The sequence below is a fragment of the Marasmius oreades genome, chromosome 6, assembly GCF_018924745.1.
Source record: "Marasmius oreades isolate 03SP1 chromosome 6, whole genome shotgun sequence".
Taxonomy (NCBI): domain Eukaryota; kingdom Fungi; phylum Basidiomycota; class Agaricomycetes; order Agaricales; family Marasmiaceae; genus Marasmius; species Marasmius oreades.
The window spans coordinates 718,852-745,240 of NC_057328.1; the positions used below are offsets into that span (position 1 = coordinate 718,852).

Genomic DNA, 26,389 nt, shown 5'->3' on the forward strand with positions numbered 1-26,389 from the left:
TATTTGTTTTTATGTTCCTGCTGCCAAAGTTCATTAGATTGATCAAGGACCGACCTTTGGCGGTGTGTAGTGAATTAACTCGTCTTTTCCCTTACGTCCGTCATGAGAAAGGTTCGGAATCCACCTACAGCGAGGTGAACGTCTGTTTGCGCCGACCAAGTCGCAAGATTCTCCGCATGTAGGACATGTGCTATCTGCACATTGAACGAGTCATTCCTCAAAAATCTTCCTGAATACCTCGACCATGGCTTCGGGCATTGCTGGTCAAGCAGCAGCCGCTCTAGAGTCTCTCACACGTTCTCAGATCGATTTCATACAACGTTTACCCAAAGCCGAACTCCATGCTCATCTAAACGGCTCTATTCCCGTTCCAGCACTTTTAGAGCTGTTCAAGGAATACGAGTCATCTTTCGACATAGAAAATACCAATCACAAACTATCTCCAACGGAAATCCTCGCTGGAATCAATCAGCTCCAGAACCTCGACCTGTCCAGCCTTCATGGCTTTTTTGGTCCGTTTGCTGCCGTTTATGCGCTGACGGCCACGAGAGAAGCTACTGTCAAGATTACTCGTGCTGTTCTTTCGCAGTTTTTGGACGGAGATCTTCCTCAATGCAGTTATCTGGAGCTTCGCACCACACCCAGGGAATCGGAAAGTATGACACGGTTGGAATATGTTTGCGCGGTCCTAGAAGAGGTAGAACGGTATCCGAAGGAAAAGGCTGGGTTGATTTTGAGCTTGGATAGACGGATGAAGCCAGAAGTGATTCAACAGTGTGTAGAGTTGGCGAAAAGTTTGAGGGAAGAAGGTCGGCGAGTGGTGGGGATAGACTTGTGTGGGGATCCATTGGTGTGTATATCTCCTCGTTTACAGGTATCTCTAAGCTGATTGTATCTTATTTAGGCTGGTGATATGTCTAAGTTAGGACCTTATATTTCTTTGGCCAAGAGCGCCGGTCTGGGCGTTACTCTACATATCGCAGAGGTACGTAGAAGCCTATTTATACGGTTTGCGTATCAAGCCTGAGATGGTGTCGGCTTTAGACGAAAGACAATCCACCAGAAGAATCACTCAAACTTCTCGCCTATAAACCGGATCGACTAGGGCATGCAACATTCCTCGACGACGAAGCGCTAGAAATAGTCCTCAAAGAGAAGATCTGTGTAGAATTATGCCTTACCTCCAATCTGCTGTACGTTCCGCTCATTGTGTACATTCAGTTCATACTTAAGTCCGCCTCTTCTAGATGTAAAACTGTGGATAGTCTAGAAGCCCATCATATTCGTTTCTACCTGAAACACGACCATCCTATTGCAGTTTGCGTAAGCGTCCTATCTACGTGTTTGGAAACCGTACTGATTGATCTGGACTACAGACTGACGATGTGTTACCCTTCCGCAATTCCCTGTTGGCCGAATACGCGCTTCTTATGGCCCAAGCACCTCTCGGTCTTGGACTGTCTGAGGGCGAAGTGGCTAGAATTGCCGAAATGAGCATGCAGTCCTCATTTTCTCGACGGTGAGACTGAGGAGTCCATTGCGACAGAGCATCCTTAAATGTAGAATTATCGTAGGGCACAGCGAATTGTTGTTAGAGTTCTATAGAATGTGTAAACCCTAAAAGGTGTAGGATATGCTATTCCTTACAGGAGTCGCGACGCGACAAAATAGGGCTGTTCAATTCTAAATTTTCAAACGTTGCAAACCATGTAATTCAAACTCCGCCCCATCGTCGGTTCGATCGGGCACCCCGGCCTGTAAGCGCCCAGTCTTTTTCTGCCCGCATCATCCCCGCCGTCTCGTTCGACGTCCAGCCTCACGGTGCAGCTGTCACTCGTAAGGACCAAAATTCGGTATGTCTATTTTATCATATGTTCTCTATGATTTCTGAACTTTTCCCCCATTCAATTTCCCTCTAGCTTCATCAACACCTGTTCCTTTATATCCAACTTCTTTTTCTGCTATCTCATGCCAACTGCGACCATAACTCAACGCATGAATGCTCTTCCCACGGATGCACAACATCTTCTTGTGGCGGCCGATATCCTTGAAGAGGAATCTGACTCAGAGGAAGATGTGGAGGACTTGGAGGACAACGAAGAAGTGGCAGTTTTGTTACGGGCACTTGGTGCAAGATGGTTGGAGATGGCATGTAGACTTCGTGGTGGTGGTAGAAGGGGTCCATATTTCCTGTTTCCGAAGTAAAAAGACTTTTTTGAGTGCTTGCTGCAACTTCCTGACTGCCAGTTCCGCTCTGTTTTCCGGTATCGTACTAGTTATACTTTTTTCTTACCTCACTTTGATTTTTGATTACAGAGTCAGCCGTGATATGTTCGACACTCTTGTCAAGCTTCTCGCTCCGAACCCATTGTTCCAGTCGAAGGGCCGAAAACCTCAGCGCCATCTCAAGCACCAACTTGGCACATTCCTAATACGTTACGGTCAACTGGCTTCACCAACAAGATATGGCACTGAAGGTCGGAATCGGTGCAGGCACCGTTGTTTTATACTGCAGGCGCGTAACACGAGCAATCAGAGAGTTACGTTCGAAGTTCAGTGGCTGGGTTGAGTGAGGAGGAGGTTTATTAGCTGCTGCTGCAAGTAGATCAAGTGGATTCTTCTAGGTGTCAATTAGTCTTATTTATATCACATTATAAACGGGGGAATACTATAGTGATATAGAGACTTAAAGACTTATAGATTATGTTTTCTAAGGAGCGCAATTGGGGACCAGCCGGAACGATGAACGAGGGGGTGAAAATGGGCTCGTATGAGGCACCTGATTGGACGGGCGGAGTTTGAATTGCAGGATTTGCAACGTTTGAAAATTTAGAATTGAACAGCCCTAATCGATTGTTGTGCTCAACAACCGACGACCTTGCCATGATCTAATAATGTTCCGAACATCGGATTCTCTCCACAACATGCAACTCGACTGGAGCGGTGATTCGTGAAACGAGCTTGTCATAAAGTTGGAATAAGGATCAGGGTTAGCCGGCTTTATGGCAATGGACGAGTTATTCGTGCGTTTGTCCTTTTCCTCCTTCCCTTCACCAGTTAAATGTGAGATGAAGGCACCAGTCCTCAATTTTGTCGCTCTGCATAGGCGTGGTTTCCGTGTACCAGGCAATCCATCAGGAATTTTCAGCTACAAAAAACCGTGACTACAATCCATCGAGAAATCATCGAGCATTGAGCAGTTCTACCTTGGAAAGGAATCATTCAGTTTCAGATCTCTATTCCATCTGTCCAGTGTGAGAGTTAAGGGGACAAAGTTGCGATGATACCGCTCTGTTAGGTGTCCGTTGTTGTTCCGAGGTGTGTGGGGAGATAACTTTCAGCGCACCCAGCGTTTACACAGGCTACATCGATATCGGGGTCCGACATTTCTTCTTTTACTTCGAATCCCCGGCGATGTGATATTCTGGGGCAAACGGAGGTGAAGCTGCAGTGATTCCGTGTCTTTCGCCAATCTATGGTCGAGTTGTCTTGCATTAGGTCCTGGGGACTCGGCTGCTCTTTGTAGAACTGGACAGAGCAACCTCACGTTGTTTGATCGTATGGATCTTGAAGATTTTTCTGCAGGAGCGAAAGCAAGCTAGGAAAGTATGCAGAATCATGGACAGACACACACAAACGTATTATTCGTGGATCAACCAGGTTTTCATTCGCGGAAGAAGGGGATTTTGTGGTATCTAAAGTTTACGTCCACGTTCAATTCACTTTTGCATCTACGGTCACTACTGAGGAAGCTGTGCGCGTTATGATGCTGTTTCCTCGGGTGCATCTTAAACCTTCGAGGGAATAAGGTCCATTTTACTGGTGAATCGTATGCGGTGAACAGTTACCCATCATCCAGGACACAATCTGATCAGCTACTTTTCTATGTTTGTCAGGGTCGCTTTCTTCCGGTCTTCGCCTCAACTCTTTATGATTACAACCCACAGCTTGCCGAGACGAATGAGAGCCACCTGAATCTGACTTCCATCATGATAGGTAAGTTTCCACACGGTACGCTATACAGTCGATCTAACATCCGGTGTTTAGGAAACAGATATATCGACATCTATACTAGTATGATCTCCTACTATGCATGGTTTGCACTCCCGCGACCGTTTCGCCTACACTTACCATAAAGTACGTACAAAGATGCAGCGCAAGTCTCCCCCGCCATGCGATTTCCATTGATGGTTGTAACAGGACTTGCCACCAGATCAAACGGATTATCTGGATTTCTTTCTCTCCTGTCGTACATGGACTAATCTCGGGGAGTTTGGAACAGTTACCTTGATGCGAATTCTGGATGAAGGGAGCATGCCTTGAGACGTTTGACCATATCGATTGTATAGCAGCGTTCTCCTATTGCCGAGAGGCGATTGGAGGGCCTTATGCACGTACTGGTGAGGAACCGTTGATCCATAGCTCCCTTAATGTTTATCGACCGCCCACCACATGCATTTATGAACGTTATGCAGGTTTGAATCCTTACGACATTAGTGGCAAGCCTTGTGAGTACGAAGAAATGTGTTATCCCGAAGTTGGGTGAATACTATACATGATGCATGATGACCGAGTCACAACGACACGAGAAGAATTGACAAATGTCATTTTCACAGATACGTGGCGTCCTTCCTCAAATTTCCTTCGATAAGGGCAGAATTAGGCATCAATCCGACATTTCGGTGGAATCCTACATTGGTGTCCATGAAGGTCCACGATGCGTTTGGTGAGAAACTGGACCAATGCGACCAAACTCCGGTATACGTTGCATCTCTTCTCGAGCGTGGAATACGCGTTCTAGTGTACGTGGAGAGCTATGACTGGTATGTAACTGGGTTGGGAATGAGAGGTGGAGGTTGACGTTGACTTGGACTATGCGTGAAAGTTCACTGACACGTCGTTGAAGGGGTGGTCAGAGAAGGCCGGTGCTCTGAGGGCAATTGGACCGTTGAGGCTTGCTATGATTGAGGGTGGTGGGCATATGGTGAGTCTCGTAGTTAATATTTCTCTGGTCCTTACGGGCCAACTTACGGTATTCAATTAATCAGGCTCCGATGGATAGATCGAGCGAGTCGTTAGAGATGGTGGATTATCGAGCAAGGGCTATAAGTAAGGTCGACAGAGAACGTGGTATCTAACGGGTCCCGTTCACAATTTTGTGAAAAAGTCAGGTCTTTCGAAACTGAAATGAACTACCAAACATCTCTGATTGCAATTTTGGGATTTTTGTATAGATTCAAAAGTGCCAGTCCTACTTCTCGTATTGGATCATGGGTATCCCGTGTATTGTTCCACCTTTCGGAAACCTGGTCACTTCCCCATTGTTCCCGGGTACTGGAGTCGAGTGGCCACTCGTTGGTTTGAGCCACTCTCAAGGATAATGGGTGTCCCAGCCTTTTATCTTCCTTTCCGGCGGATATTTGTGGCTGGGATGTGGCTGGATTGTGGCCCAGGCCAGGGTATAAAGCAAGCAGCGTTCTAACGTCTCTTACCATCTCTCAAGTCCCGCATACTCTTGGAGAACCGGTTTCTTCGCAGACTAATTACAGTATCCTCCTTTTGATCTCATATATTCAACCACAAATTCTCCTACCATGCAACGGTGAGCTTCAGCGTCTTTCTTCACGCAGGACCTTCACTAAATCTTTTTAAATCAATGCAGCGGGCGTCAAGAATCTATCGCTTCCATTTCCTCGACCTCCTCGACCTCCTCTCACTCCTCCATATCTACTCAGAACACCACGGTCGCCATTGACTGGCGTCATGGCACACCACCACGCGATCCTCATCGCTTTGGGCCAGGCGTCGATTTCGAAGCTATCATGAGACTGCCACAACCACCATACCGTGACCCATTCAACTTCTTCGCACCTACGCCACCGATGGTGGGTGACCGAGAGCCTTCTCCGATGCTTTGGGGCCTTGGACCAGATTCCAGCCCTATCACTGGCGACTGGGAAGCAGTCAGTCAGCGATGGCCCGAAGTTGCGGCGCGTAATGATGCCTCCTCTGGAGCCCAGAGTGGTCCCAGTTCGAGCCCTAGCAAGCGGACTAAAGGCCAGGGTGTCAGTCCGACTAGACGATCTACTCGCGTGTCGGTGCCGACACGTCCAATGGAGCCGTATACTATTACGATACCGTCTCCAAGTCGGTCAAGGAGAGTCGTGTCTGGCTCTTCTACTACTAGTACTCCTCCGAAGGCTTCCCCGCGTCGTGGCACGAAACGGGTACCACAGCCAGGCGAGAAGGCTTCCGGATCCTCGGGTAGTGGTACTCGAGGGGGAGTGAAATCAAGGAAGAGCCGAAAATAGTTACACTGAAGACTGAAGATTGATTTGTGGATGTCGTATATACATGGCATCGGTTGAGTGCCGGTGCCTCACTACCTTACCACCAGTCACTCGTTGTACTCTTGTTTCTGTCTGTCCTGCTAATGTACATGGGTTTCTAGTCACGTGTATGTAACTTTTCTCCATGTTATACACGCTCGGTTCATCTGTCCGAATGAGGAAACACCTTGTATTCCGATTCCACTGCCTTGAACATTCTTGTACCTTCCGTCGTTGACTCCTTCTGCTCGGTAAGTATCCGACGGTAAGTGTCCGACTGGCAGTAACAGGAGTATTAAAGGCGTATGGGTACAAAAAAACATGTCCCACCATCTCAGTTCTCTCTCTCTCTCTCACATCGGAAACAATGCCACAACAGAAAGCTCTAGCTATTCCATCGCAGGCGGCCCCATACACATTGATATCCAAACCTATTCCCACCCCAGGGCCTTCTGAAGTACTGGTGAAGATCGAGGGTATCGCGTTGGGACCATTGGAATCGAAGCTTCCTTCTATACCGTCGGCTTTGGATATGTTCGGGCCATATCCTATCTTTACAGGGACTGACGCTGCTGGCGTGGTTGAACAGGTCGGGGAAAATGTCAAGAGATTGAAGAAAGGTGATAGAGTGTGAGTGTTACAATCGACGCATCAATTCCGGAGTCGTCGCGCTCACCTATTATAAAGCGTTTTCCAGGGTTGGTTCTTACCGGACTACACCAGTTTTCAGCAATACGCGGTTGCTGATGAAAATATCGTCGTTAAGGTTCGTTCCTTTTCACCCATATTGCAGGTCCTGGAACTTAGCGGTTTCTGATTGGCCAGCTACCATCAACAATCTCAACCTTGGAAGCGTCGTCTATCCTCGTGTCTCTGGTTACTGCGGCCTTTGGTTTTGCACTACCTAACCCGGCTACTCCCTCGTTGACCGAGACAGCAAAGGGTTTCAATGTTTCGTTTTTCTTAAACGGACGCGCTGGGGCGGGTATCAAGCCGTTCTGGGAAGAAGGAGCAAAGGGTACCAAATCTGGTGAACCGATTGTCATCTTCGGAGGGTCTTCATCTGTGGGACAATTCGGTGAGTAGCCTTCCAACTGTATCAGCGAATCGGTGGAGTGTAATTAACTTCGTTTTCCTCTTTTAGCCATCCAGATTGCCAAACACTTGGGGTACTCGCCCATCATCACTACCTCCTCCCTCAAACACACGGACTATCTCAAACATCTTGGCGCTACGGATGTTATCGAACGTACCGCCTCCGCAGCTGACATACGAGATCTTGCCCAAGGAAAGCAGTTCAATACCGTGTTTGACGCTGTCGGTGTCATAAACCAAGCATACGTCGATTTACTTGCCCCACAAGGGACGTTTATTGTCGCTTTACCTGTTTCTCCGGATCTCGAGTTCCGAGACGGCAGGAAGGCAGCAAACAGCCTTGGGGCGGCCCATGTATTCAAAGAGTTGGGTTTGGGCTTGATGGAAAAACTCGAAGGGTTGTTGGAGAGTGGTGTTATTCAGGTAGCTTTAATTTCGGATGCTTTTGTTCTCGATTACTAAAATTCATTCGTTCTGTAGCCAAACAGGGTCGAGAAAGTGTCTGGAGGATTGGCTGGGATACCTGGTGCGGTGGCAAGGTTGCAGAAGGAGGGAGTCAGTGGTGTGAAGTTGGTTGTTGATCCTCGTGAGACACCTTAAAGCAACCTTGAAGTTCAATGGCTCCAAGCTTCTTCGTCCCTCATGTAGCTGAGAGCAAAACTCAGACCCAGAGCTATGTAGTGTTAACGCTGATTGTTTCGTAGGTTCAAACAAATGGGCCAGCGAAATTATTTTTTTTCACACGATCAACCCCCTTTGTTGATCTTCTCCTTCAGCGTTTTTCAACACCTTACTGTATCTGTTTTAACCCCAGGCAAACTACCCGCTAACTTCCTTGTACTCTTCCCCAATCACCTTCCCTTCCGTATTTTTGCATCTCACTCATCGATGCTGAGAAAAATTGTGACGGACCTGAACAGGCTGGAACCTGCACTTGCGCAGCCCCAATGTGATAAGCATTGCATTAATTCCCCCATTTTCAAAAGGATGTCAGCCGATTCAAACGAAGAAATATACAAAGAGATTCTGGATGACCACGCGAACTCTCAGACATCTATCTCGACAGCTCAATTGAAAACTCCATCCTTCAATTTCCATTCGCCCTCCGAACTGCTTTCTCAACGTGTGCATCGCGAATTCTGAACGGATGACTGATTCGGAGGTGGATTTCACAATGGTACGCCCCTTCGGATTCGATGGTTTCGAGGACTACCCAGCTCATGTTGTCGCCTCAGCTTCAAAAATGATTCATGAAATCCTAGCGAAGCAACAGACTTGGAGCTGAGGGAAGAGTGAACGCCAAAACCTCGACAGGACTCGCTCGCTCGTTCCCTTGAAACGGTTACAATAATCGTATCCGTGTTCATTTGAGAAGTAAGCCAGGACTGGAGCTCAAGTGTTGGAAGGCCGTACCAGTGGGTGTTTACTGCATCCTTTGCCTGTCCGCGAAGTACTCATCCTGGTGTAGCCGAGGATCGTACAAGTTCAGGAGACGGGTGGCATTCCAAAAGTCTTTGAATACAGCTTAGGTTAATCGGTGGGTCAAATGTGGATTGTATATTTCCGTTAGACATCTAATTAACCTTTTTCTCATAACACAGGCATCTTATAGGTTGCTCATATTAGGCTTTGGGACTGTCCTTGACGAAGTCATGAACCTCAGACTGGATCACAGTCGAATCAGAGCCTGCCAAATCCATTCATCAAGAAATTCTTACCACAAACTTTTCATATTCCGCATGCGCGTTCGTGACAGTGTTGGGCTTAAGACCTTTCTGGATACAGCCGAGAACGATTAGCCAATACATTCGAGCTCGGAAGTCTTGGAACCACTCACGATGCCCTCAGTGTTTGGCTCGTAACTCTGGCAGAAGTAACCTATACCCTCGAGTAAGTGAACGTTTCCAGTTTTTGTATCTCGAAGCTTACTTCCGCGTAGGCCAACTTCGTAATTATGAACGGCTCCAAAGCCGGCCTTGACCTCCTTGATCCAGACGTAGATCTTGATGTTACTGATACGGATGGTTTCGTTCTTCGTGGACGGGTACCTAAAGCAACGCCTCAACTTTCCAAGTTGAAGGACCACCGGGAATTGGGAACGTACTCCAAGATACCAATGTCAACGACCAACGACTCGTGTTGGACCCTGCAACACTTGTGAATACGAGTCGGCACAGATACCGCGGAAAATTACTTGTTCGAGAACAGGTCGAAGTTTGACTTTGATATGGTGATCAATCCACGGATGGTCTTTGCGTTATCGAGGCCGGAGGTGATTAGGACGTGGGGGTCGGTGAGTAGCTCCGTGGAAATCCACTTTTGAATCTAATAGAGATTACAATAATCAGTGCTGTTTTTTTGCACGAAATGGTCAAACTTATACTCAACCAATGCCACGCTCGCCTCCGAAGGCCCATCCGAGGTTTTGAAATCAAAGAAACCTTTATCTTGCGTCGCGAAGGTCTTCTGGCGCTGCTCTGCACCCTTCGGAGACAACACGGTCTGCAAATTGGCATTAAAGATCCCCTGGACGTCTTGGAACTTAGTCTTGCCGGGAAGGGAGGCGTGCAACACCTTGTTTGTGACGGCGACCATGACCTTAATAGGTGAAGATCGTTTATATGAGAGGAGAGCGGGCTGCAGAAGAGGCAAGGGTGCTCACCTTCGTGTTATCGGAAACTTTCTTGAGGGTCTCCTTACCTGGGAAGATTGGTGCGAGCTTGCATTCGACTGGCCCTACGGTTGATTTAACGTTCTATCGACAGAGGACTGGTCATTGAAGATCAAGATGGAATTAAAGCAAGCACGAACTTCAGGCGAGAGAAGAGACTTAACAATAGTTGTCGCTGTTTCGACAACAGAGTCTTTCGCTTGCCAGGCAGCTAAAACGGTGGTTGGGCTCGCCATTTTTCGGAATGTTGGGGTGATGACTAAAGAACCTGCAAAGGTGCGTTTTTAAGGTTGTCCTTTTCTACATATCTATAAATGCGTCCCATGTTGGTAGGAGCCTGCGAAACCGACGTGAGGGGACCATTCGACGTGCCAGCCTTTGACAAACGGGTTTCTCGTTTACTATGTTGATTTACATTCACGGAACGGTCTCGTTGACACCAGAGATGGATGTACCCAAAATTCGCGGCCCCTCTAAGTACGCGCACCTAGTGGCTTCAACTAGCGTCCTGAAGTGTCCCATCTTCTGGAAATGTCTATCTACTCTCCGCCACTAGTATCTCCATGGGTTTGCCATCGGTTAAGGAGGCTCGCTCGCTCCAGTCAATTTCATGTAACGATGACAAACCATCGTATCATATCGCTGCTGCCTCTCTCGCCTGAGATTCGTTGTATCTCCCTCGACTCAGCCACTATCTTTCTCCGCCATCAGATGACCTAACACTTCAGCTTGGATTCAAGAAGCTAAGGCACGCCCAATTGTTCGTATGTGAACGATTTGGACGCGGTCTCTCTCGTTAATGCTATTTGGCCCAGATGACACAGTAATGGAGGCCATGTCGCAGGTGACGACGCGATTGCTGGGCTGATAGACGACATTCTGCCAGATGACTTGGACAGTACCTTATTTGCCTCTTGTAGTGCACTGTACTCGTGCAGGCTGGCGAAATGAATCACTGAACGACGAACCACGTCCATCATCATTATTTGACATGGTGGCAGATATGAGGTTTGGAAGGAGAATGCAGAGACATGGAAGGGAAAATGTAGAGACCTGGACCATCCGACATGCCAGCTTTTGACAAACGGGCTCCTCGTTTGCTATGTTGTTTACATTCACGAACTCGCCTCGTTGATCTCAGAGATGTATGTGCACAGGGCAACGGAGATCGTCCTTGTGTTTTTTGACAATGCGAGTACCTTGGTGACTTCAATTTACTTCCATCCATCACCTGGCAACCAAACGTCTTGATTATTTCTCCATCGACCTTGACAGGAGGCTGGGAGCTGCGGGAATCCCTGCTCAGTATGTTAGACATATGAACCTGCTGCACAGAGTACTGATTCTCTTTTTACTCGCCAGGTTGAATCCGAAGATATAAAAGAAACTTACCTCTTCTACTATCCTCCATAGGCTTTTTACATTCGTATTCCGTACTCCAACGCATCGCATCCTACCCGTACCATGGTTGTCAAGTTGAATACCAAGAACAAGTTAGCCAAACTCTTCGACCACGACGTTAGCGGCTACGTTAAAACCGCTGTAAGTTGTATCAAAAACCTCTGACCGATGCGATAATAACCTTCCACTATTAGCTTGACGTCGTTCAGCAGGTACGAAACCTTCCCTCGTTTGCGGATGGATTACAGCTTATATCCGCCTGCCCAGATCAAAAAGAGCAGCGACCAAATCGACGTCAAGAATGCCGACCCAATCATTCATGAAGGTCTTGCTCCGTCTTTCGGCAACATTAACAATGCTGGAAAGTCGGTCAAGCAACTTGACGATAAGATGAAGGTAACCGTGTACATCGGTACGAATGACTTCACTTCGGGACTGATTGTTGAAATTTGTAGCTCATGATTGCAATCTCGATGAAAAAGCTTCTCGAACTCAAGAATAAGAACGCCCTTTCCTGGAACGATATCCAAGGATGCTTCAACCAAAATACGAGTCTGATTGCTGAGAGCAGCCCTAAGGAAATAGTGAAGGAGTTCACCGCGGAGAGTTCGTCTGATTTCAAGTTCGATGGGTCTCCCGATCCCAACCTCGTCCAAAAAGTCGGTCTTTGTTACCTCCCAAGCGATGATGATATTGATTCTACATTCATGAAGGTCATGGTGTGGTGGGAAGGCCAGGCCTGCCCTGATCCGGATATCAGGAATGACTCGAAACTCGATATTGATTCGCTCGCCAAGGTTGTTGCATGGTCTGGTGCGGCGATTACTGATTTTTGGAACGTCTGGTCGAAGCACGAGTAAGTCTTTCTTTGATAAATGGTGTAGTCTGGAATTCCTACTCAACGCATGTATCGACTAGACGCCACGAGCGTACCCTGCTTGAAGTCGGAGTTATGAGGTGAGCGAGTTGCTCTTAATGGGTAATTCGACGTTCAACACTTTCGAAGGTACCCAACCATTGCCCATCCCTACTTCAAGATCTACAGGTAAGAACATGAGATCACCTCAGGTTTTCACAGAGTTAACAAAACAATTATGATCGTAGGATCCAACTCTTGGCTTGGTCCGACTGCAGTCGTACCGTGTGGCACCAGGAAGATAAGAACGGCATCAAGTCGAGTATATATACTGCTCAACTTCTGCATCCCTGGTATCCCCGATAGCTAACGATTGACCTCCTACACAGCCGTCACCTCTCAGATATTCAAGCCTAACAATGAAGTTCTCGTGAGTGAATTCGCGACACCCGCCTTGAAATTGTCCATTAACTCGATTGATAAAAGGACAAAGTCAAGAAGGAGACAATGAAGGCAGCCGTGACGGAGATTGACGATTTGTTTTCCTAGAGTTCTCGCACGCACGGTTCTACGGTTCTGCAGTTCAACGTTGTAGTTTCCAGTGCCTTTTCAGCGTGCAAATGTAAAGATGCTTTGAAGTAGAACAAAACATGGACACATCAAACACGCTCCCTTTCAGAACTTCCCCTCATGTCGGGTCTGAGAACGGGTGAACATCGTTGTTCAAGGAATATCAATTTGGAGGATTAATGAGGTAATCGCACTTGAGGCACCCGCAGCGGGTACGAGACGCACCAACGCACAATATGACTTTTCACATTTCCTTTTTTTCATGTATTGGTCACATAGCTTCCATGGGTCGATATCCGCTGCTGGTAGTAGTTGAATAGTCTAGCAACCTCAAGCACTAAAGTATGTACTGTAAGTCCTCCATGTCGGGCACGGTTCAAACAGGAAGTACCCGCCTAATTCCACGTGGCTATTACATACATCGTTCGAGCTCCAATTGAGAAATTGACTCTGTTCAGCCAACGTCAATATTCGGAAATATTCTGGTCAGGCTTTGCCGACTAACTACGCTTCAATTCATGTACAACAATCTCACCTCATTCACCACTTTTCACCGACCCTTCATCGATAAACGATCACGCAGTTTTGCAGAGAATGAACTGAAGAAGTATCCGATAAAGCTGAGCCGCCTGATGGCCGCCATTGTGGTGGAAAGCAGGCAACCTGGTGTGGAGAAGGAGAAGATGCAGCGACAATGACAGTCTCTGGCAAGGAAACTATGCCCATCGCTACTAGTACATCCATTGTTGGCGGAGTCACACTTTAATCCCCCCCTCCGGTCATCTTGACATTCCGTCTTATCATAACCATCTCGCTGTTCTCTCTCGCCTGAGATTCGTTACCCCACATTTGAGATGTCCTTAACATGACCACTGCCCTCCTCCGCCATCAATGCATCAGACGCCCTAGCACCCCGTCAACTTGGATTCAAGCGTTCTGCCGAAGTATCCTCAATTGTTCCAGTTCGTTCAGAAGAATAGACTCGACGCTCGTTAATGCTGTCTGGTTCAATGGCACAGTAACGGAGGCCATGTCGCAAGGTAACGTTGCTGTTGCTGGGACGAAAAGTCGTATTCCGTCTGACAATTCGGAAGATGCCTTATTTGTGCTCGTGCAGCCCGGCGAAGGATCCACGATTCCATCATGAGTCACTACCCGATGAACTACATCAACGACGCTGTGGTAGACCAAGGTTATGGATGAATACAGAAGGGACCTCTCGACATGCTGGCAGCTTTCGACAAACGGCTTTCTTGGCTAGCATTATTTACATGCGGCTCGTTGATCTCAGAGACACATATAGATCTCAGAGATATATGTGCACAGACCAACGGAGATCGCCTTTCTCCCTCTGTTTTGCTGAGATCGCGGGTACGCGACTTCAACACGGTTCTTGAATGCTTCCATCCAATGATGTCGGCACAAGCGTCTTGATCTTTCCTCTGTTTATCGTAACAGGAGATGGGAGTCGTCAAATTTGTAAGTCGGTATGGTAATAGACCATGAATTGACTGCAGGGACTAATCCTTTCCTACTCGCCAGGTCACCAGTAAATCCGAAGATATAAAGAAAACTCGCCTTGGACCATTCTCCTCAAGGTTTCTACATTCATATTCCACACTCCATCGCATCGCGTTACTACCATGGGTGTCAAATTGAATTCTAGGAGCAAGTTAGCCCAGCTCTTTGATCTCGACTCTAACGGCTTCGTTCTCACCGCTGTAAGTTGTATCGATGAATGCTCAGATTGTTGTGATAATAACCACATTGTTAGTTTGACCTTGTTCAGCAGGTACGAAGCTTTCCCTCGTTTGCATAAGGACTACACCTTATGTCCGCTTACCCAGCTCAACGACAGTACTGCGAACTTCAATTCTGGCAACCCGCTCATTCAAGCAAGTCTCGCTCCATCCTTCGGCGACATCAGCAATGCTGGAAAGTCAGTCAAGGGCCTCGATGATAAGATGAAGGTATCCGTGCTCATTGTTACGAATGCCTCCGATTCGGGACTCATTGTCAAAAAATCATAGTTCATGGTCGCATCCTCGATGAAGAAACTCCTCGAACTCAAGAACAAGAACAGCCTTTCCTGGGAGAACATCCAAGAATGCTTCAAACAAAACAAGACGTTGGTTGCTGAGAGCAGCCCTAAAGAGATAGTGGAGAACTTTACCACGGAGAGTTCGTCTGATTTCAAGTTCGATGGGTCTCCCGATCCCAACCTCGTTCAGAAGGTCGATCATTTTTACCTTCCAACCGATGATAGTAGTCTGATTCTAAATTTATGAAGGTCATGGTGTGGTGGGAAGGCCAGGCCTGCCCTGATCCGGATATCAGGAATGACGCGAAACTTGATATCAATTCGCTTGCCAAGGTTGTTGCATGGTCTGGCGCGACGATTAATGATTTCTCGAGCTTCTGGTCCAAGCACGAGTGAGTTTTCTAAATGCAGTTCAGAACACCTACTCAACACATGGATCGACTAGGCAGCACGAGCGTACTTTACTTGAAGTCGGAGTTATGAGGTGGGTGAATTGCACTGAGTGGTAATTAATTCGATGCTGAAATACCACTTTCAAAGGTATCCAAGTATTGCCAAACCCTACTTCAAGATCTACAGGTAAAAACTCGAGTAAAACGTTGAAGGTTTTTGACGAAACAGCCATAATTTTAGGATCAAACTCCACGCTTGGTCCGACTGCACTCGTACCGTGTGGCACCAAGAGGATAAGAATGGTATCCAGTCGAGTACGTATACAGCTTCAACACCTACTTCTGCTTCCTTCATACCCTCGAGCTCGCGATTGACCCCAGGCTCCTATACAGCCGTCACTTCTCAAACATTCAAGCCTAACAATAAATTTCTCGTATGTGAATCGCGACACCCACACTGATCGGCCGCTGACTCGACTGATAGGACCAAGTCAAGAAGGAGGCAGTGAAGACAGCCGCCGCGGAGATTAACGATTTATTTTCCTAGAGTTCTCGTACCCAAGTCTCTGCGGTCCTGTGGCTCAAACTTCCATTCTCAATCAAATTAACCGAATCGGTGCCTTTTGGGAATGTAGATGTTGTATTTGATATAGGCTCCATTGCCTTCCCTTCTATGTCGGGTAATAGAATATTATTACTCCCTCGGATGGAACTGAATGTGAGCGTCAATCGGGAGTGATAAGTAATTTCAGAATTCGTGGCATTGGAGAGGAGTCGATGCGAAAGGTTCTGAGGCGGTGAGGCCGAACGCGATTTTATTCACAAAATGTCAAATTTAGCGAATTTTGTACATGATATTAGAGAAAAACAGATTCTCGCATATTACCCATAATCGATAATTAATTTAATTCCTCGCCATTGACTGCACCTGGCATCTTCATTGGCCATTCCCTCTTCGTCGCCTTTCTGCAGCAAGACGAATAATATCCTCCGAAGCGCTTCACTTTTGCCTTTCCGCAACACTGTCGTGACTGCTTTTGACCGACCTCTCGTCAAACAGTTGCTCGACCCGTTGGAAAATCATCTTGGCCATTATTGCGGTGGAAAAGGCAAGCAGGTGTGCTCAAATTTTGTCATTGATATTCATATCACGGAATCTCCACAAAATCACTCCGAGGCATGAGGAAACCCTCGACTTGATACCTTGTACATGATCACGCTCCCATGTCGTGCACGGCCTCGACCTATACTGAATTCCGAATTGACGATCTTTTCGGTGTTTGATCTTCTGTGCTGATGCGCTGGCTGAGCCATTACTCCCATCCATTCCCATTCATGTGAATGGCTTTGACCTTGGGAGTAGGAACAGGGGATATATAATCGGCCATGACGTGGTTTCATCAGCCAGTTCAAACCCGATAATGGCTTCTCCAGAGCCGAAGCAAGTCGTCTTCCTAGTGGGAGCAACAGGAAACACTGGGTCATCTATCGCAAAAGCTCTTGCACAACGACCTGAGAAATTCGTTCGTGTCGTTTCCTACTCATTCAAAATACTTTTCTTTTGACACCCTTTTCGAGACAGGACGTAAAAGCTCTCGTTCGCCCATCCTCTGCCCATAAAAATATCGTTCAAGAACTGAAATCTCTCCCAAATATCGAAGTTATTCTTGGAGATATTGTTGAAGATGACCAGAAGACGCTCGAAGTTCTTCTCAAGGTCCACAATGTCGATACAGTCATAGTCACGACCATCCCATTTCAAGAGGATCAACAACACAATCTCTTCCGTGCAGCAAAGAATGCTGGCGTCAAAAGAGTCGTTCCGTCGGATTTCGGTCCCTCTGCCCCAGCCGGGGTCATGAAGTATCACGATACTGTGGGTCCTCAGTTCATTTGCATGGTCACTTACCATTGTTGAGAATGATTCCGAATAACCGCGACGAGTAGAAACTCCAAACACGGTCTTTCCTTATCGACAACTCCATCCCCCATACGTTCATCCAAGTCGGATGGTGGGCCGACGCAATGTTTCCCTATCCTCATTCTATTGACTTAGGTCACTTTGGGGTTCTTGGTGGGAAACAATTTTATGGACCCGGAGACGTTAAGACTGCGCACACAGCCAAAGAACGTATCGGAGACTTCGTTGCTCGTATTATTTCCGATCCTCGTACGTTGAACGAGACTGTACAGACTTGGGACGGGGAAGCTACACTTGGGGAGAGTTGGGCATTGGCTTCCAAGATTACGGGAGAAGATTTTGATGATTATACTCGAGTGAGTGCCTTGAATTATCGTGTTTGCTGGTAATCTGAACCCATATATAGCTTTCAGCTGAAGAGATCGAAGCACGAATAGCAACTTCAGAAGGATTTGACACAGTTGTGTACGAATATTTTCGTTCTATGTATATCCGGGGCGACAATACAGTCGAGAAAGCAGTCGCATTGGGAGCTCTGGATGCGAGGGCTCTTTACCCTGACTATGTGGCTTTATCACTGACAGAGGTAGCGGAGGAGCTGTATAGCGATTACAGCAAGATTGGATATCGGAGGTTGGATTGATTCCAACCATCTCGCACCACCAAACACAAAAAGAACGTCTCCATGGGTGCCGGTGATGGGTTATCCTGAATGTACATTATTACTGTTAGGAATTGCATAACTTCTGAGTTGGTAGAAATCGTGCTCTTGACGGTATACAGTTGGGGTCCCTTCGGCTTTGGAATGTTTCCGGGATGTTGGATTGAGGGTCATCGTGCGATAGACCACCATCAACTCCCCGCCACTACTGGAGTCTGCTACATAGGAGTGTTGTAGCTAGAACAATAGGCTGCTCGAAACTACAGGGCCGTTTCGAATTTTTCTCACCGTGAAAGCGGGATTGAGAGCGCACGGAAGGAATACATGCACTGGCCATAGGCGACGCCATGGATGTAGTGAAGTAGCAGTCCCTGTACGGTCTACCATGAGATATCCGTGAGAAGATATCCGTGAGAACTAAAGTTTCAGACCGCCAGAAAAGGATTCTGTGTATGGCTGCACCTGTCGCACATACAATCTTTCGAACTCAAATTCATTCAATCAAAGTAAGAGATTCGAATAAACGAAAAGCACATTTAAAACTGTCCATGTCAGAGACGCACGTGGATTTTTTTTAGAGGAACGTGCCACGGTTCGTCGTTACACGATTTTGTCTTTTGCTCTCTCCTCGACCAACTGTTTTGCTTTAGTGATCGATAAGCGGCGTGCGCTGAAAACTGAAAAATATGGATTGCGGCTTCGGACTCGGTCGACCGTAAGGCGTACTGAGGGATGGCAAGAAGTTGGAAGTGCTAATTCTACCGGTAAGACTCTGGTCCTAGCACCTCCACAGTGCTCGCTAATATAGCCTGAGGTTTTAACGACCTATACCCTGTTGGAATGCATAATCTCAGGACAAATGAAGACTTACAAAGTCATTAGATGACTCAGTCCCTCTCGGCCCTCGAACGAGTCTGAAACCCGGCTAGAAAGCCATAACCTCGTGTTATTCCCTTGCACGACGGTCAATTAACTATCCAGCAACTGTAACCCATGATTACGCGCGAAGAGGCAACTAGGGCCGATTGGGTCGCTGGTGAGTTTGCGCCTGCGCTTTGCTATCCACTACAAGTTGTTTACCATCCACGAGTAGGCAAGGAACGTGATGGAATTCACAGCTTGAAGGGACGGGGCCCATCTCTAGAATCAATGCCAACCGTTGTCAACCTTTCGACCGACCCATGATTTGATACGAAACAAGGCAGGTTGGTCGCAACAACTGTCAGTGTCAATGGTGTATCGGGCGGCTTCTCTTTCCAAGTTCGATCGCGTTCAAGTGCGCTACCTCGAAAGTACTGATGCGATGATATTGGAAGTCATCTTGGTGATCTCAAATCATACATTTGCAACGATCAACTATCGATGTTACGCTTTTTGGGGAACTATGAAATGGATATGCAACACTCAGAATCCTTCCAGTTACTGTTGGACAACGCCCCCGGACCCCCATAGCATAGTAAGATGTCAACTGTCACCTCCGACTCGCAATTCCTCTCATTACTCGGCAAGAACATTATGCTGAACGTGGTAAACCTGCTGGTGGCAGGCATGCTCTATGGTGGGTCCTTTGCATCCTCGACCCGATTGCCCGACGCTGACGTTAAGATACTATTCAGGTGTCTACGTGATTTTGTTTTGCATGGCAATGGTTATTCTATGGTATCTCCTTCCTCCTCTTTGCCGTGCCCAACTCATGCTTTTGTTGCTCAGCCGAAGAGAGGATAACCATAAAGCAAGAGCAGGGCTCTTGTCGGCCGTGATGGCAATGTTTGTCATGTCGAGTTTTTGCTTCTGGGTTGACATGGCCATTTTCATGGCTGGTGTGCAGGATGACTTGGTTGATGACGTTGGGCAGCATCTCACCACAAAGCATGCAGTTTACGCCCAAAAATTCCGAATTCTAAGCTCAGTGGCAGAAGTCGTTATTCCCCTCGAGGTCGGAACATGTAATTTCCGAGTCAAGTCGTTGTTAATATGGCCAATCTAGATCATAATCGGGGATGCGATCGTCTTCTGGAGAGCTTGGGTTCTCTGTGGTGTCAATCGAAAGATTGTGTATATCCCACTATTGCTTCTGGCCGGAACGACAGGTCAGCGATGATTGTTCCCCTTTCTGATCACTATTGCCTAACATACCACAGCATGTTCGTTCGCGTTTTTAGGATGCTTCGTACAGAATGATTGGCCCATCGGCAACCCGGATACATGCAATCTGCTTAAAATTTCCGCCTTCAGTCTCTCGATGGCCACAAACATGGCTGGGACACTAGCCATCAGCTGTACACTCTGGTGCGTTTATCTATTGGGTGCTGTTACCATTTTCTGTAACTGAATGCTTGCGTAGGTCCTATCGCCAAGCCCTTGCGAAATATCTCGGGAACTGTCGATCTCAAACACAGACTGAAAAAGTCCTTGTTCTACTTCTTGAGTCTGGCATTATCTATTCGATCCTATGGGTGAGTTTAGTCAGACATTTCACCATAGTACCTGGCGTTCTGATAGCCACGTAGATTATACAACTTGTCTTGGTGCTTGTATCCCCTCCTCCAACATTTGCTGGTGAAGTAGTCCAACAAATTTTTGTCGCAGCTAGTGTTCAGCTGGTTGTACGTCCCTTTCCTCTTATACGGTGGCTGTATTCGAATTTTTAACATCCCAAATAGGGCGTTTATCCTACCTTGCTGATAGTGCTCGTTTATTTACAACGCTCGTGGTGGGACTCGTCTGGGAGATCTGTGTCTTCTACGTCGCGCACGAGCGCACCCAACTCTGACGACCTCCGAAAAAGTAACAGCACAATTGGAATTTGGTCGGAAAGTTGAGGTTATCATATAGGTCGAACGATCCTCTGACTCAGAGGCCTGTCGACTAGTGCACATAGATAGATACGTAGTTTGGACCCGGTACGAAACCGTCGGATCCAACACCAATTCCAAATACATCGAAGACAGCTCTCACCGGAGTTGGTTGCGGTTCTGAAGTCACCCTACCAGAGGCAGTCTGATTCCAAGGGATCAACCGAATGGTTGTTCATCAGAAATGCAAAAGTAGGCGCTCAGTACCTTGGGCGATTTCTTTTATAAACTAAGCACGCTGCAATTGTACTTCGGCTCCTACGAACAAAATGGGTAAACGAGCTCTGATATCTCCTCAGACGTCAAACGGTATATGTGAACTGACAACCTCGACACGATGGCACAGTAACGTTCCCGCTGTGGTGACGATCTACTATCGACGGCTTTTGAACAACCCATAAGTTCTACGTAGCAGACGAGCCTCTTGAAAGTACTCGACTCCGATGATCAAACCACTCTACAGGTTGACTCAGATCGAGAGCGTATGTCAGCTGTCAGTTGGGAGCACTGATAATGAAATTGTCAAGGCAACATTTCCCGACGCCAGTTCCGGTTCAGTCCATTTCTTGTTGGGCCTGAACAGCTCAACTGCATTGGGGTCTCGCGCATCATATCAGTTCACCGATGCATTCCAAGTCATGGAAGAACAAACTCGACCCAAAGACGCGTTCGGTAGGTTTGGAAAGACTATAAGTGGCCTCACAACCTTCTTTCAGATATCCTGACCGTGCTCTGCGAAATCACCTATCCATCGTCCTCGATAATGAAGTTCTCGCTTTCTTCTTGTTTCACCGTATATTTCGCAATTTCCTTCGTGTTGTTGGCTGTAAGGTGAGGATCATCATTTCATGTTCGTTTCAGGTTTTCACCTCAAAGCTTGCAGCTCTGCACCACTTCCTGCACAAGGCAAACCCAGTTTTCCGATGAACAATCCGTGCATGCACTGTTTGGTGAGCACTGAGTATTGAATACTGGTCTCTCCCATCTACCTCTGACATTGTTGGTAACACGGTTTCCTTGTGAACAATAGTGCTGCTAATAATTGACTCGGAAGACCGTGACTGTTCTTCAAGCTTGGGTTTCCGTTGGATTGATATTAGTATGTGTACAGAAGTCACAATGTACATAGAGACATACTGGTATGCTTATAACACCCCATGCGTTTCGCGGTGGACGGCGACAGAATATAACGGAAATCTTCATACACGAAAAACCCCAATTCCTTTGATATCTTTCTCTATCGAAACTTCTTATTCTCCTAAGATACGTGTGGATTCAAGATTCCACGATGAACGAATACAATCGAGTCAGCAAAAAGGGACTGAGGCTCACTGCAGTATGAGGGTCGGGTTGGTTGATAATCAGCCAGGTTTTGGTTGCGAATCAACGACCAACCAAGTATTGGTTGATTTATATCAACCAAAATTAGTAGGTTGTTTTCTTTGGTTGATATTCCACCAAATTTTGGCTGATCTCGTAGTTTGATTTACAACCAAGACTTTTCGACCTAAAATTGGTTGAAAATAATCCAAACAAAGTAACGTAATTGCGTGGAACGTTGTGGAAAGCTTTGCATAACAACTACAAATATAAAACTTGAAAACTTTTTTGTTGCACTCCACATTGCCAATTGAGCTCCAGGACACCCACTACCACTGCAAAGACGCGCAATGCACCAAATCCATGGTCTCTATGCAACGATCGTCCCTCAGGTCAACCCGCCCTCGCTAAAACATGCTCCTGGCCGTACTGTGCATGGTGCTCCACATACGAGAAATACACATTTCCATAGTGTGCCATCAAGCCGTACTCGTGAGTTCTCTGCCAATTTGCAGTTCATTCTTAATAATAATTTCATTTAGCACATCATTCGTACATTTATTCACGGTTCCCTGTTGACTGGTGCCAGCCGTGGTCACAAATTCTAGTCGAATCCAAAGTCACTCTACGCCATGGTGAGTCTTGATTTTCATCAACGTTACCTCTTCTCATAGGCTCCGTGGTCTAGTGCTATGAAAAGGTGAAATTCTTGTGTCATTCCCGAAACGATTGGGCTACCTACGGATCTTGAGAGTGAAGAGAAGGAGCTTCGGCAGCTCAGACAAGAACGTGAGAGGACGATGAGTAAGGGGAGGGATCTAGATGGCGGTGATGGGAGTATTAAGATATCTGTGATTATTTGCGGTCTGTCCCCGTTCTCATCATGCAGGAATGAACCGTACGTCTACATTTTGCCAACTTCTTATCTTAATCAAGTTGCTCATGTCATTCACTTTCCAGAAATGCCTCAGTGCCTCTCAATTCTTTTGCATTCATTCATCCACTTATTATGTTTCTTACTGTACTAGTGTAGAAATCAATTGAATATTTTACGATTAGAACCCGAAACAACCAATGAAATGAACCAAATTCTGGTTGAAAAAGGAGGGGAAGAATCAACCTACATTAGCTTGATCTTCAACCTAAAATGGTCCAGAAAGCTGCCTTTGACGGTTGGTTGAAAGTGGCCAATATAGGTTGATTTTCATCCAAAATCCATTGGTTGACTATCAACCAACCGTCAACCAAGTATTGGTTACTAACCAACCAAGCGTTGGTTGAAATATCTGGTTGATTTTCAACCAATTTCACCGTCACAGAGCTGTCTAGTACCGTAACAACTGATCAACGGCAGACTGCCAGAAGCGTGCCGGGTTCAATCCTTCGTACGGTGAGCCTCAGGCCAGCGTTCTTGAACCGTTGCCCACTTTTTCCTGATGTGATGTATCGTTGTCCCATTCATCCCACACTTTCCCCCATCGACTCGACGCTCGCCGCGCGACTGAGAAATATAAATTGAAGCCAGTCAGGCGAGGGGCATTCATTTGAGGGCTGAGTGACCTCCTTGAATGCTGGCAAATCATTGAAAATGCTGGCGAAGGTCGGAGTCCGGACCAAGGTGCAGCCGACGGTGAAATTTTGTGGAATGGGTTATTAGGTCGCCTAGTAAGAGGCAAGACTTCAAGCTTCAAGACTTTTCCCGAGCTTCACCCCCGCCATTATAGACCATTCATTCATACTGGCCTCATTTTGAAAGCTACTGTGATCAATTTACATATCCAGTGCGCTATTATCGCAAGAGCGTACGTTCAGAAGAAATCCCGGACCGCTTCTGAATCGCACGGTACCGTTCTAGCGCCGCCTGCAACTTAATCTCTGACCACCATCTATCTCAACGACCGACTATACTAAATGATAGCTAAACGTCTCAATTGAAAACTCCGTCTATTCAACTCTCCATTTGTGCTCTGAACTGCCTTTCAACGTTTTCATCCGGTACGCCTCTTCGGGTTCAATGGTCTTGAGGATTCCAGCTCATGTTCTCGCCTCCGCTACAACAGTCGTTCATGAATACTTAGCGAAGCAACCGAGTTGAAATTGAAGGAAGAGTGAACGCCGGATCGTCGACAATAGTCACCCACTCGCTTTTTTCCACGTCCTATCCATTCTCATTCAAAAAATATATGATGAAATCAAGGGCAGCTAGGACTGGAGCTCAGGCGTCGAAAGGCCCTATGAGTGGGTGTTTACTGCAGCTGTCCGCAAGGTACTCCTGGCGTAGCAGGCTTTGAGGAATAGAGGAATACAGCTTAGGTTAGTCCGTGGGTCATATGTGGATGTTATAGTTTCATATAACGATGATTTAAACATCTAGCTTTTCTTATAACACGGGCACACGTCGCATCTTGCGGGTTGTTCGTATCAGGCTTCGGAACTATCCTTGACGAAGTCATGAACCTCAGACTGAATCACAGTCGAATCAGAGCCTGCCAAATCCATTCACCAAGAAATTCTTACCACAAACGTTTCGTAGTCCGCGAGCGCGTGCGTGACGGTGTTGGACTTAAGGCCTGTCTGGATACAGCCGAGAACGATCAACCAATACATTTCAAGCTCGGAAGTCTCGGAACCACTCACGATGCCCTCAGTGTTTGGCTCGTAACTCTGGCAGAAGTAACCTATACCCTCGAGTAAGTGAACGTTTCCGATTTCTTGTTTTCCGAAGCTTACTTCCGCGTAAGCCAACTTCGTAATTTTGAATGGCTCCAAGGCCGACCTTGACCTCCTTGATCCAGACGTAGATCTTGATGTTACTGATACGGATGGTTTCGTTCTTCGTGGACGGATACCTAAAGCAACGCCTCAACTTTCCAAGTTGAAGGACCACCGGGAATTGGGAACATACTCCAGGAAACCAATGTCAGCGACCAACGACTCGTGTTGGACCCTACAACGCTTGTGAATACGAGTCGGCACAGATATCAGCACCGGAAACTTACTTGTTCGAGAACAGGTCAAAGTTCGACTTTGATATCGTGATCAATCCACGGATGGTCTTTGCGTTATCGAGGCCGGAGGTGATTAGGACATGGGGGTCGGTGAGTAGCTCCGTGGAAACCCAGTTTTGAATCTAACGGAGAGCACAATAATCAGTTCTATCTCGTGATAAGCGATCAAACTTGTACTCAACCAATGCCACGCTCGCCTCCGACGGCCCATCCGAGGTTTTGAAATCAAACAAAGCTTTATCTTGTGTCGTGAAAGTCTTGTGTTGCTGTTCTGCCACACCCTTCGGAGACAACACAGTTTGGAGATTGGCGTTAAAGATTCCCTGGACGTCTTGGAACTTAGTCTTGCCGGGGAGGGAGGTGTACAACACCTTGTTTGTGACGGCGACCATGACCTTAAGTAGTTGAAAGGGCGTTTAGAAGGCGAGGAGCGAGGGCGGGGTGCTTCACCTTCGTGTTATCGGAGACCTTGTTGAGGGTCTCCTTATCCGGGAATATTGGTGCGAGCTTGCATTCGACTGGCCCTACAATTGATTCAACGTGCTATCAATAGAGGACTGGTCAATTGACGATAAGGAATGAGATTGAAGCAAGCACGAACTTCAGGCGAGAGAAGATTCTTAACAATAGTTGTCGCAGTTTCGACAATGGAGTCTTTTGCTTGCCAGAGAGCTAAAACGGTGGTTGGGCTAGCCATTTTCGGGATGTTGGGGTGAGGGCTAAAGAAACAGCAAAGGTGTGTCTTTAAGGTTGTCATTCTTGATATATCTATAAATGCCTTCCACGTTGGTAGATCCATGGTAGCTGTGAAACCGATGTGAAGGGACCATTTGACATGCTAGCTTTCGACAAACGACTTTATCGTTTACTTTCTTGATTCACGTTCACGGATCAGCCTCGTTGATTCCAGAGATGGATATTCCTAGAATCCGAGGCTTTTCTGACAATATGGGTATCTCCATGGGTTTGCAATCGGCAAACTAGACAGCTCCCTCCAGTTAGCTTCTTACAATGATGACGGACCATCACAATCTTATTCCTGCTGTCTCTCTCGCTTTACCTCTTTCTCGACATTGTCACTGCCATCAGGCGACCCAACACTTCATCGGTTTGGATTCAAGCATTCTGTCGAAGCTTACGTGCCCTCAATTGTTCGTGGATGGAGGCGGTTTCTCTCGTCGATTATGTAGATGATTGCTCTCGTTGCGCTGACAGGTCACATTCTGTCAGGTTGAAGGCGGGCGAAAGCTTTCATGAATCACTATACGA

The 26,389-nt window shown here is 46.9% G+C and overlaps 10 protein-coding genes across 10 annotated transcripts; 8 read left to right on the forward strand and 2 right to left on the reverse strand.

Annotated features, from left to right (window-relative positions):
* Nucleotides 1-86: 86 nt before the first annotated feature.
* Nucleotides 87-1,700, forward strand: E1B28_009638 (uncharacterized protein). Its single transcript, XM_043154544.1, has 5 exons — nt 87-850; nt 905-985; nt 1,045-1,193; nt 1,248-1,323; nt 1,377-1,700. Exons 1-5 carry the CDS (start codon nt 245-247, stop codon nt 1,521-1,523), a joined length of 1,059 nt encoding a protein of 352 aa, XP_043006999.1. The 5' UTR covers nt 87-244; the 3' UTR covers nt 1,524-1,700.
* Nucleotides 1,701-5,594: 3,894 nt separating this feature from the next.
* Nucleotides 5,595-6,311, forward strand: E1B28_009639 (uncharacterized protein; the record flags this gene model as incomplete). The annotated part of the gene is made up of 2 exons (XM_043154545.1): nt 5,595-5,602; nt 5,663-6,311. 2 exons carry the CDS (start codon nt 5,595-5,597, stop codon nt 6,309-6,311), a joined length of 657 nt encoding a protein of 218 aa, XP_043007000.1.
* Nucleotides 6,312-6,696: 385 nt separating this feature from the next.
* On the forward strand, nt 6,697-8,024 carry E1B28_009640 (uncharacterized protein; the record flags this gene model as incomplete). Its single annotated transcript, XM_043154546.1, has 5 exons — nt 6,697-6,959; nt 7,017-7,095; nt 7,155-7,407; nt 7,474-7,847; nt 7,905-8,024. The coding sequence occupies 5 exons, from the start codon at nt 6,697-6,699 to the stop codon at nt 8,022-8,024; spliced, it is 1,089 nt and encodes a 362-aa protein (XP_043007001.1).
* A 114-nt stretch (nt 8,025-8,138) lies between these two features.
* E1B28_009641 (uncharacterized protein) lies at nt 8,139-8,567 on the forward strand (the record flags this gene model as incomplete). The annotated part of the gene is made up of 1 exon (XM_043154547.1): nt 8,139-8,567. One exon carries the CDS (start codon nt 8,139-8,141, stop codon nt 8,565-8,567), a length of 429 nt encoding a protein of 142 aa, XP_043007002.1.
* A 392-nt stretch (nt 8,568-8,959) lies between these two features.
* On the reverse strand, nt 8,960-11,397 carry E1B28_009642 (uncharacterized protein). Its single transcript, XM_043154548.1, has 9 exons — nt 10,236-11,397; nt 10,087-10,179; nt 9,813-10,022; nt 9,619-9,749; nt 9,529-9,570; nt 9,354-9,472; nt 9,262-9,302; nt 9,143-9,199; nt 8,960-9,088 (listed from the first exon to the last, which is right to left on the reverse strand). Exons 1-9 carry the CDS (start codon nt 10,329-10,331, stop codon nt 9,047-9,049), a joined length of 831 nt encoding a protein of 276 aa, XP_043007003.1. The 5' UTR covers nt 10,332-11,397; the 3' UTR covers nt 8,960-9,046.
* A 162-nt stretch (nt 11,398-11,559) lies between these two features.
* Nucleotides 11,560-12,901, forward strand: E1B28_009643 (uncharacterized protein; the record flags this gene model as incomplete). The annotated part of the gene is made up of 10 exons (XM_043154549.1): nt 11,560-11,637; nt 11,691-11,708; nt 11,764-11,892; nt 11,952-12,155; nt 12,210-12,352; nt 12,415-12,453; nt 12,503-12,541; nt 12,601-12,674; nt 12,742-12,782; nt 12,839-12,901. 10 exons carry the CDS (start codon nt 11,560-11,562, stop codon nt 12,899-12,901), a joined length of 828 nt encoding a protein of 275 aa, XP_043007004.1.
* Nucleotides 12,902-14,565: 1,664 nt separating this feature from the next.
* Nucleotides 14,566-15,902, forward strand: E1B28_009644 (uncharacterized protein; the record flags this gene model as incomplete). The annotated part of the gene is made up of 10 exons (XM_043154550.1): nt 14,566-14,643; nt 14,697-14,714; nt 14,770-14,892; nt 14,953-15,156; nt 15,213-15,355; nt 15,409-15,447; nt 15,504-15,542; nt 15,597-15,670; nt 15,749-15,789; nt 15,840-15,902. The coding sequence occupies 10 exons, from the start codon at nt 14,566-14,568 to the stop codon at nt 15,900-15,902; spliced, it is 822 nt and encodes a 273-aa protein (XP_043007005.1).
* Nucleotides 15,903-16,776: 874 nt separating this feature from the next.
* On the forward strand, nt 16,777-17,919 carry E1B28_009645 (uncharacterized protein; the record flags this gene model as incomplete). The annotated part of the gene is made up of 4 exons (XM_043154551.1): nt 16,777-16,878; nt 16,938-17,231; nt 17,303-17,632; nt 17,683-17,919. 4 exons carry the CDS (start codon nt 16,777-16,779, stop codon nt 17,917-17,919), a joined length of 963 nt encoding a protein of 320 aa, XP_043007006.1.
* Nucleotides 17,920-19,398: 1,479 nt separating this feature from the next.
* Nucleotides 19,399-20,759, forward strand: E1B28_009646 (uncharacterized protein; the record flags this gene model as incomplete). The annotated part of the gene is made up of 8 exons (XM_043154552.1): nt 19,399-19,495; nt 19,554-19,596; nt 19,648-19,873; nt 19,925-20,027; nt 20,079-20,226; nt 20,282-20,393; nt 20,448-20,543; nt 20,601-20,759. 8 exons carry the CDS (start codon nt 19,399-19,401, stop codon nt 20,757-20,759), a joined length of 984 nt encoding a protein of 327 aa, XP_043007007.1.
* Nucleotides 20,760-24,533: 3,774 nt separating this feature from the next.
* On the reverse strand, nt 24,534-25,817 carry E1B28_009647 (uncharacterized protein; the record flags this gene model as incomplete). The annotated part of the gene is made up of 8 exons (XM_043154553.1): nt 24,534-24,575; nt 24,630-24,790; nt 24,843-24,961; nt 25,018-25,059; nt 25,112-25,242; nt 25,303-25,515; nt 25,571-25,663; nt 25,722-25,817. The coding sequence occupies 8 exons, from the start codon at nt 25,815-25,817 to the stop codon at nt 24,534-24,536; spliced, it is 897 nt and encodes a 298-aa protein (XP_043007008.1).
* Nucleotides 25,818-26,389: the final 572 nt, after the last annotated feature.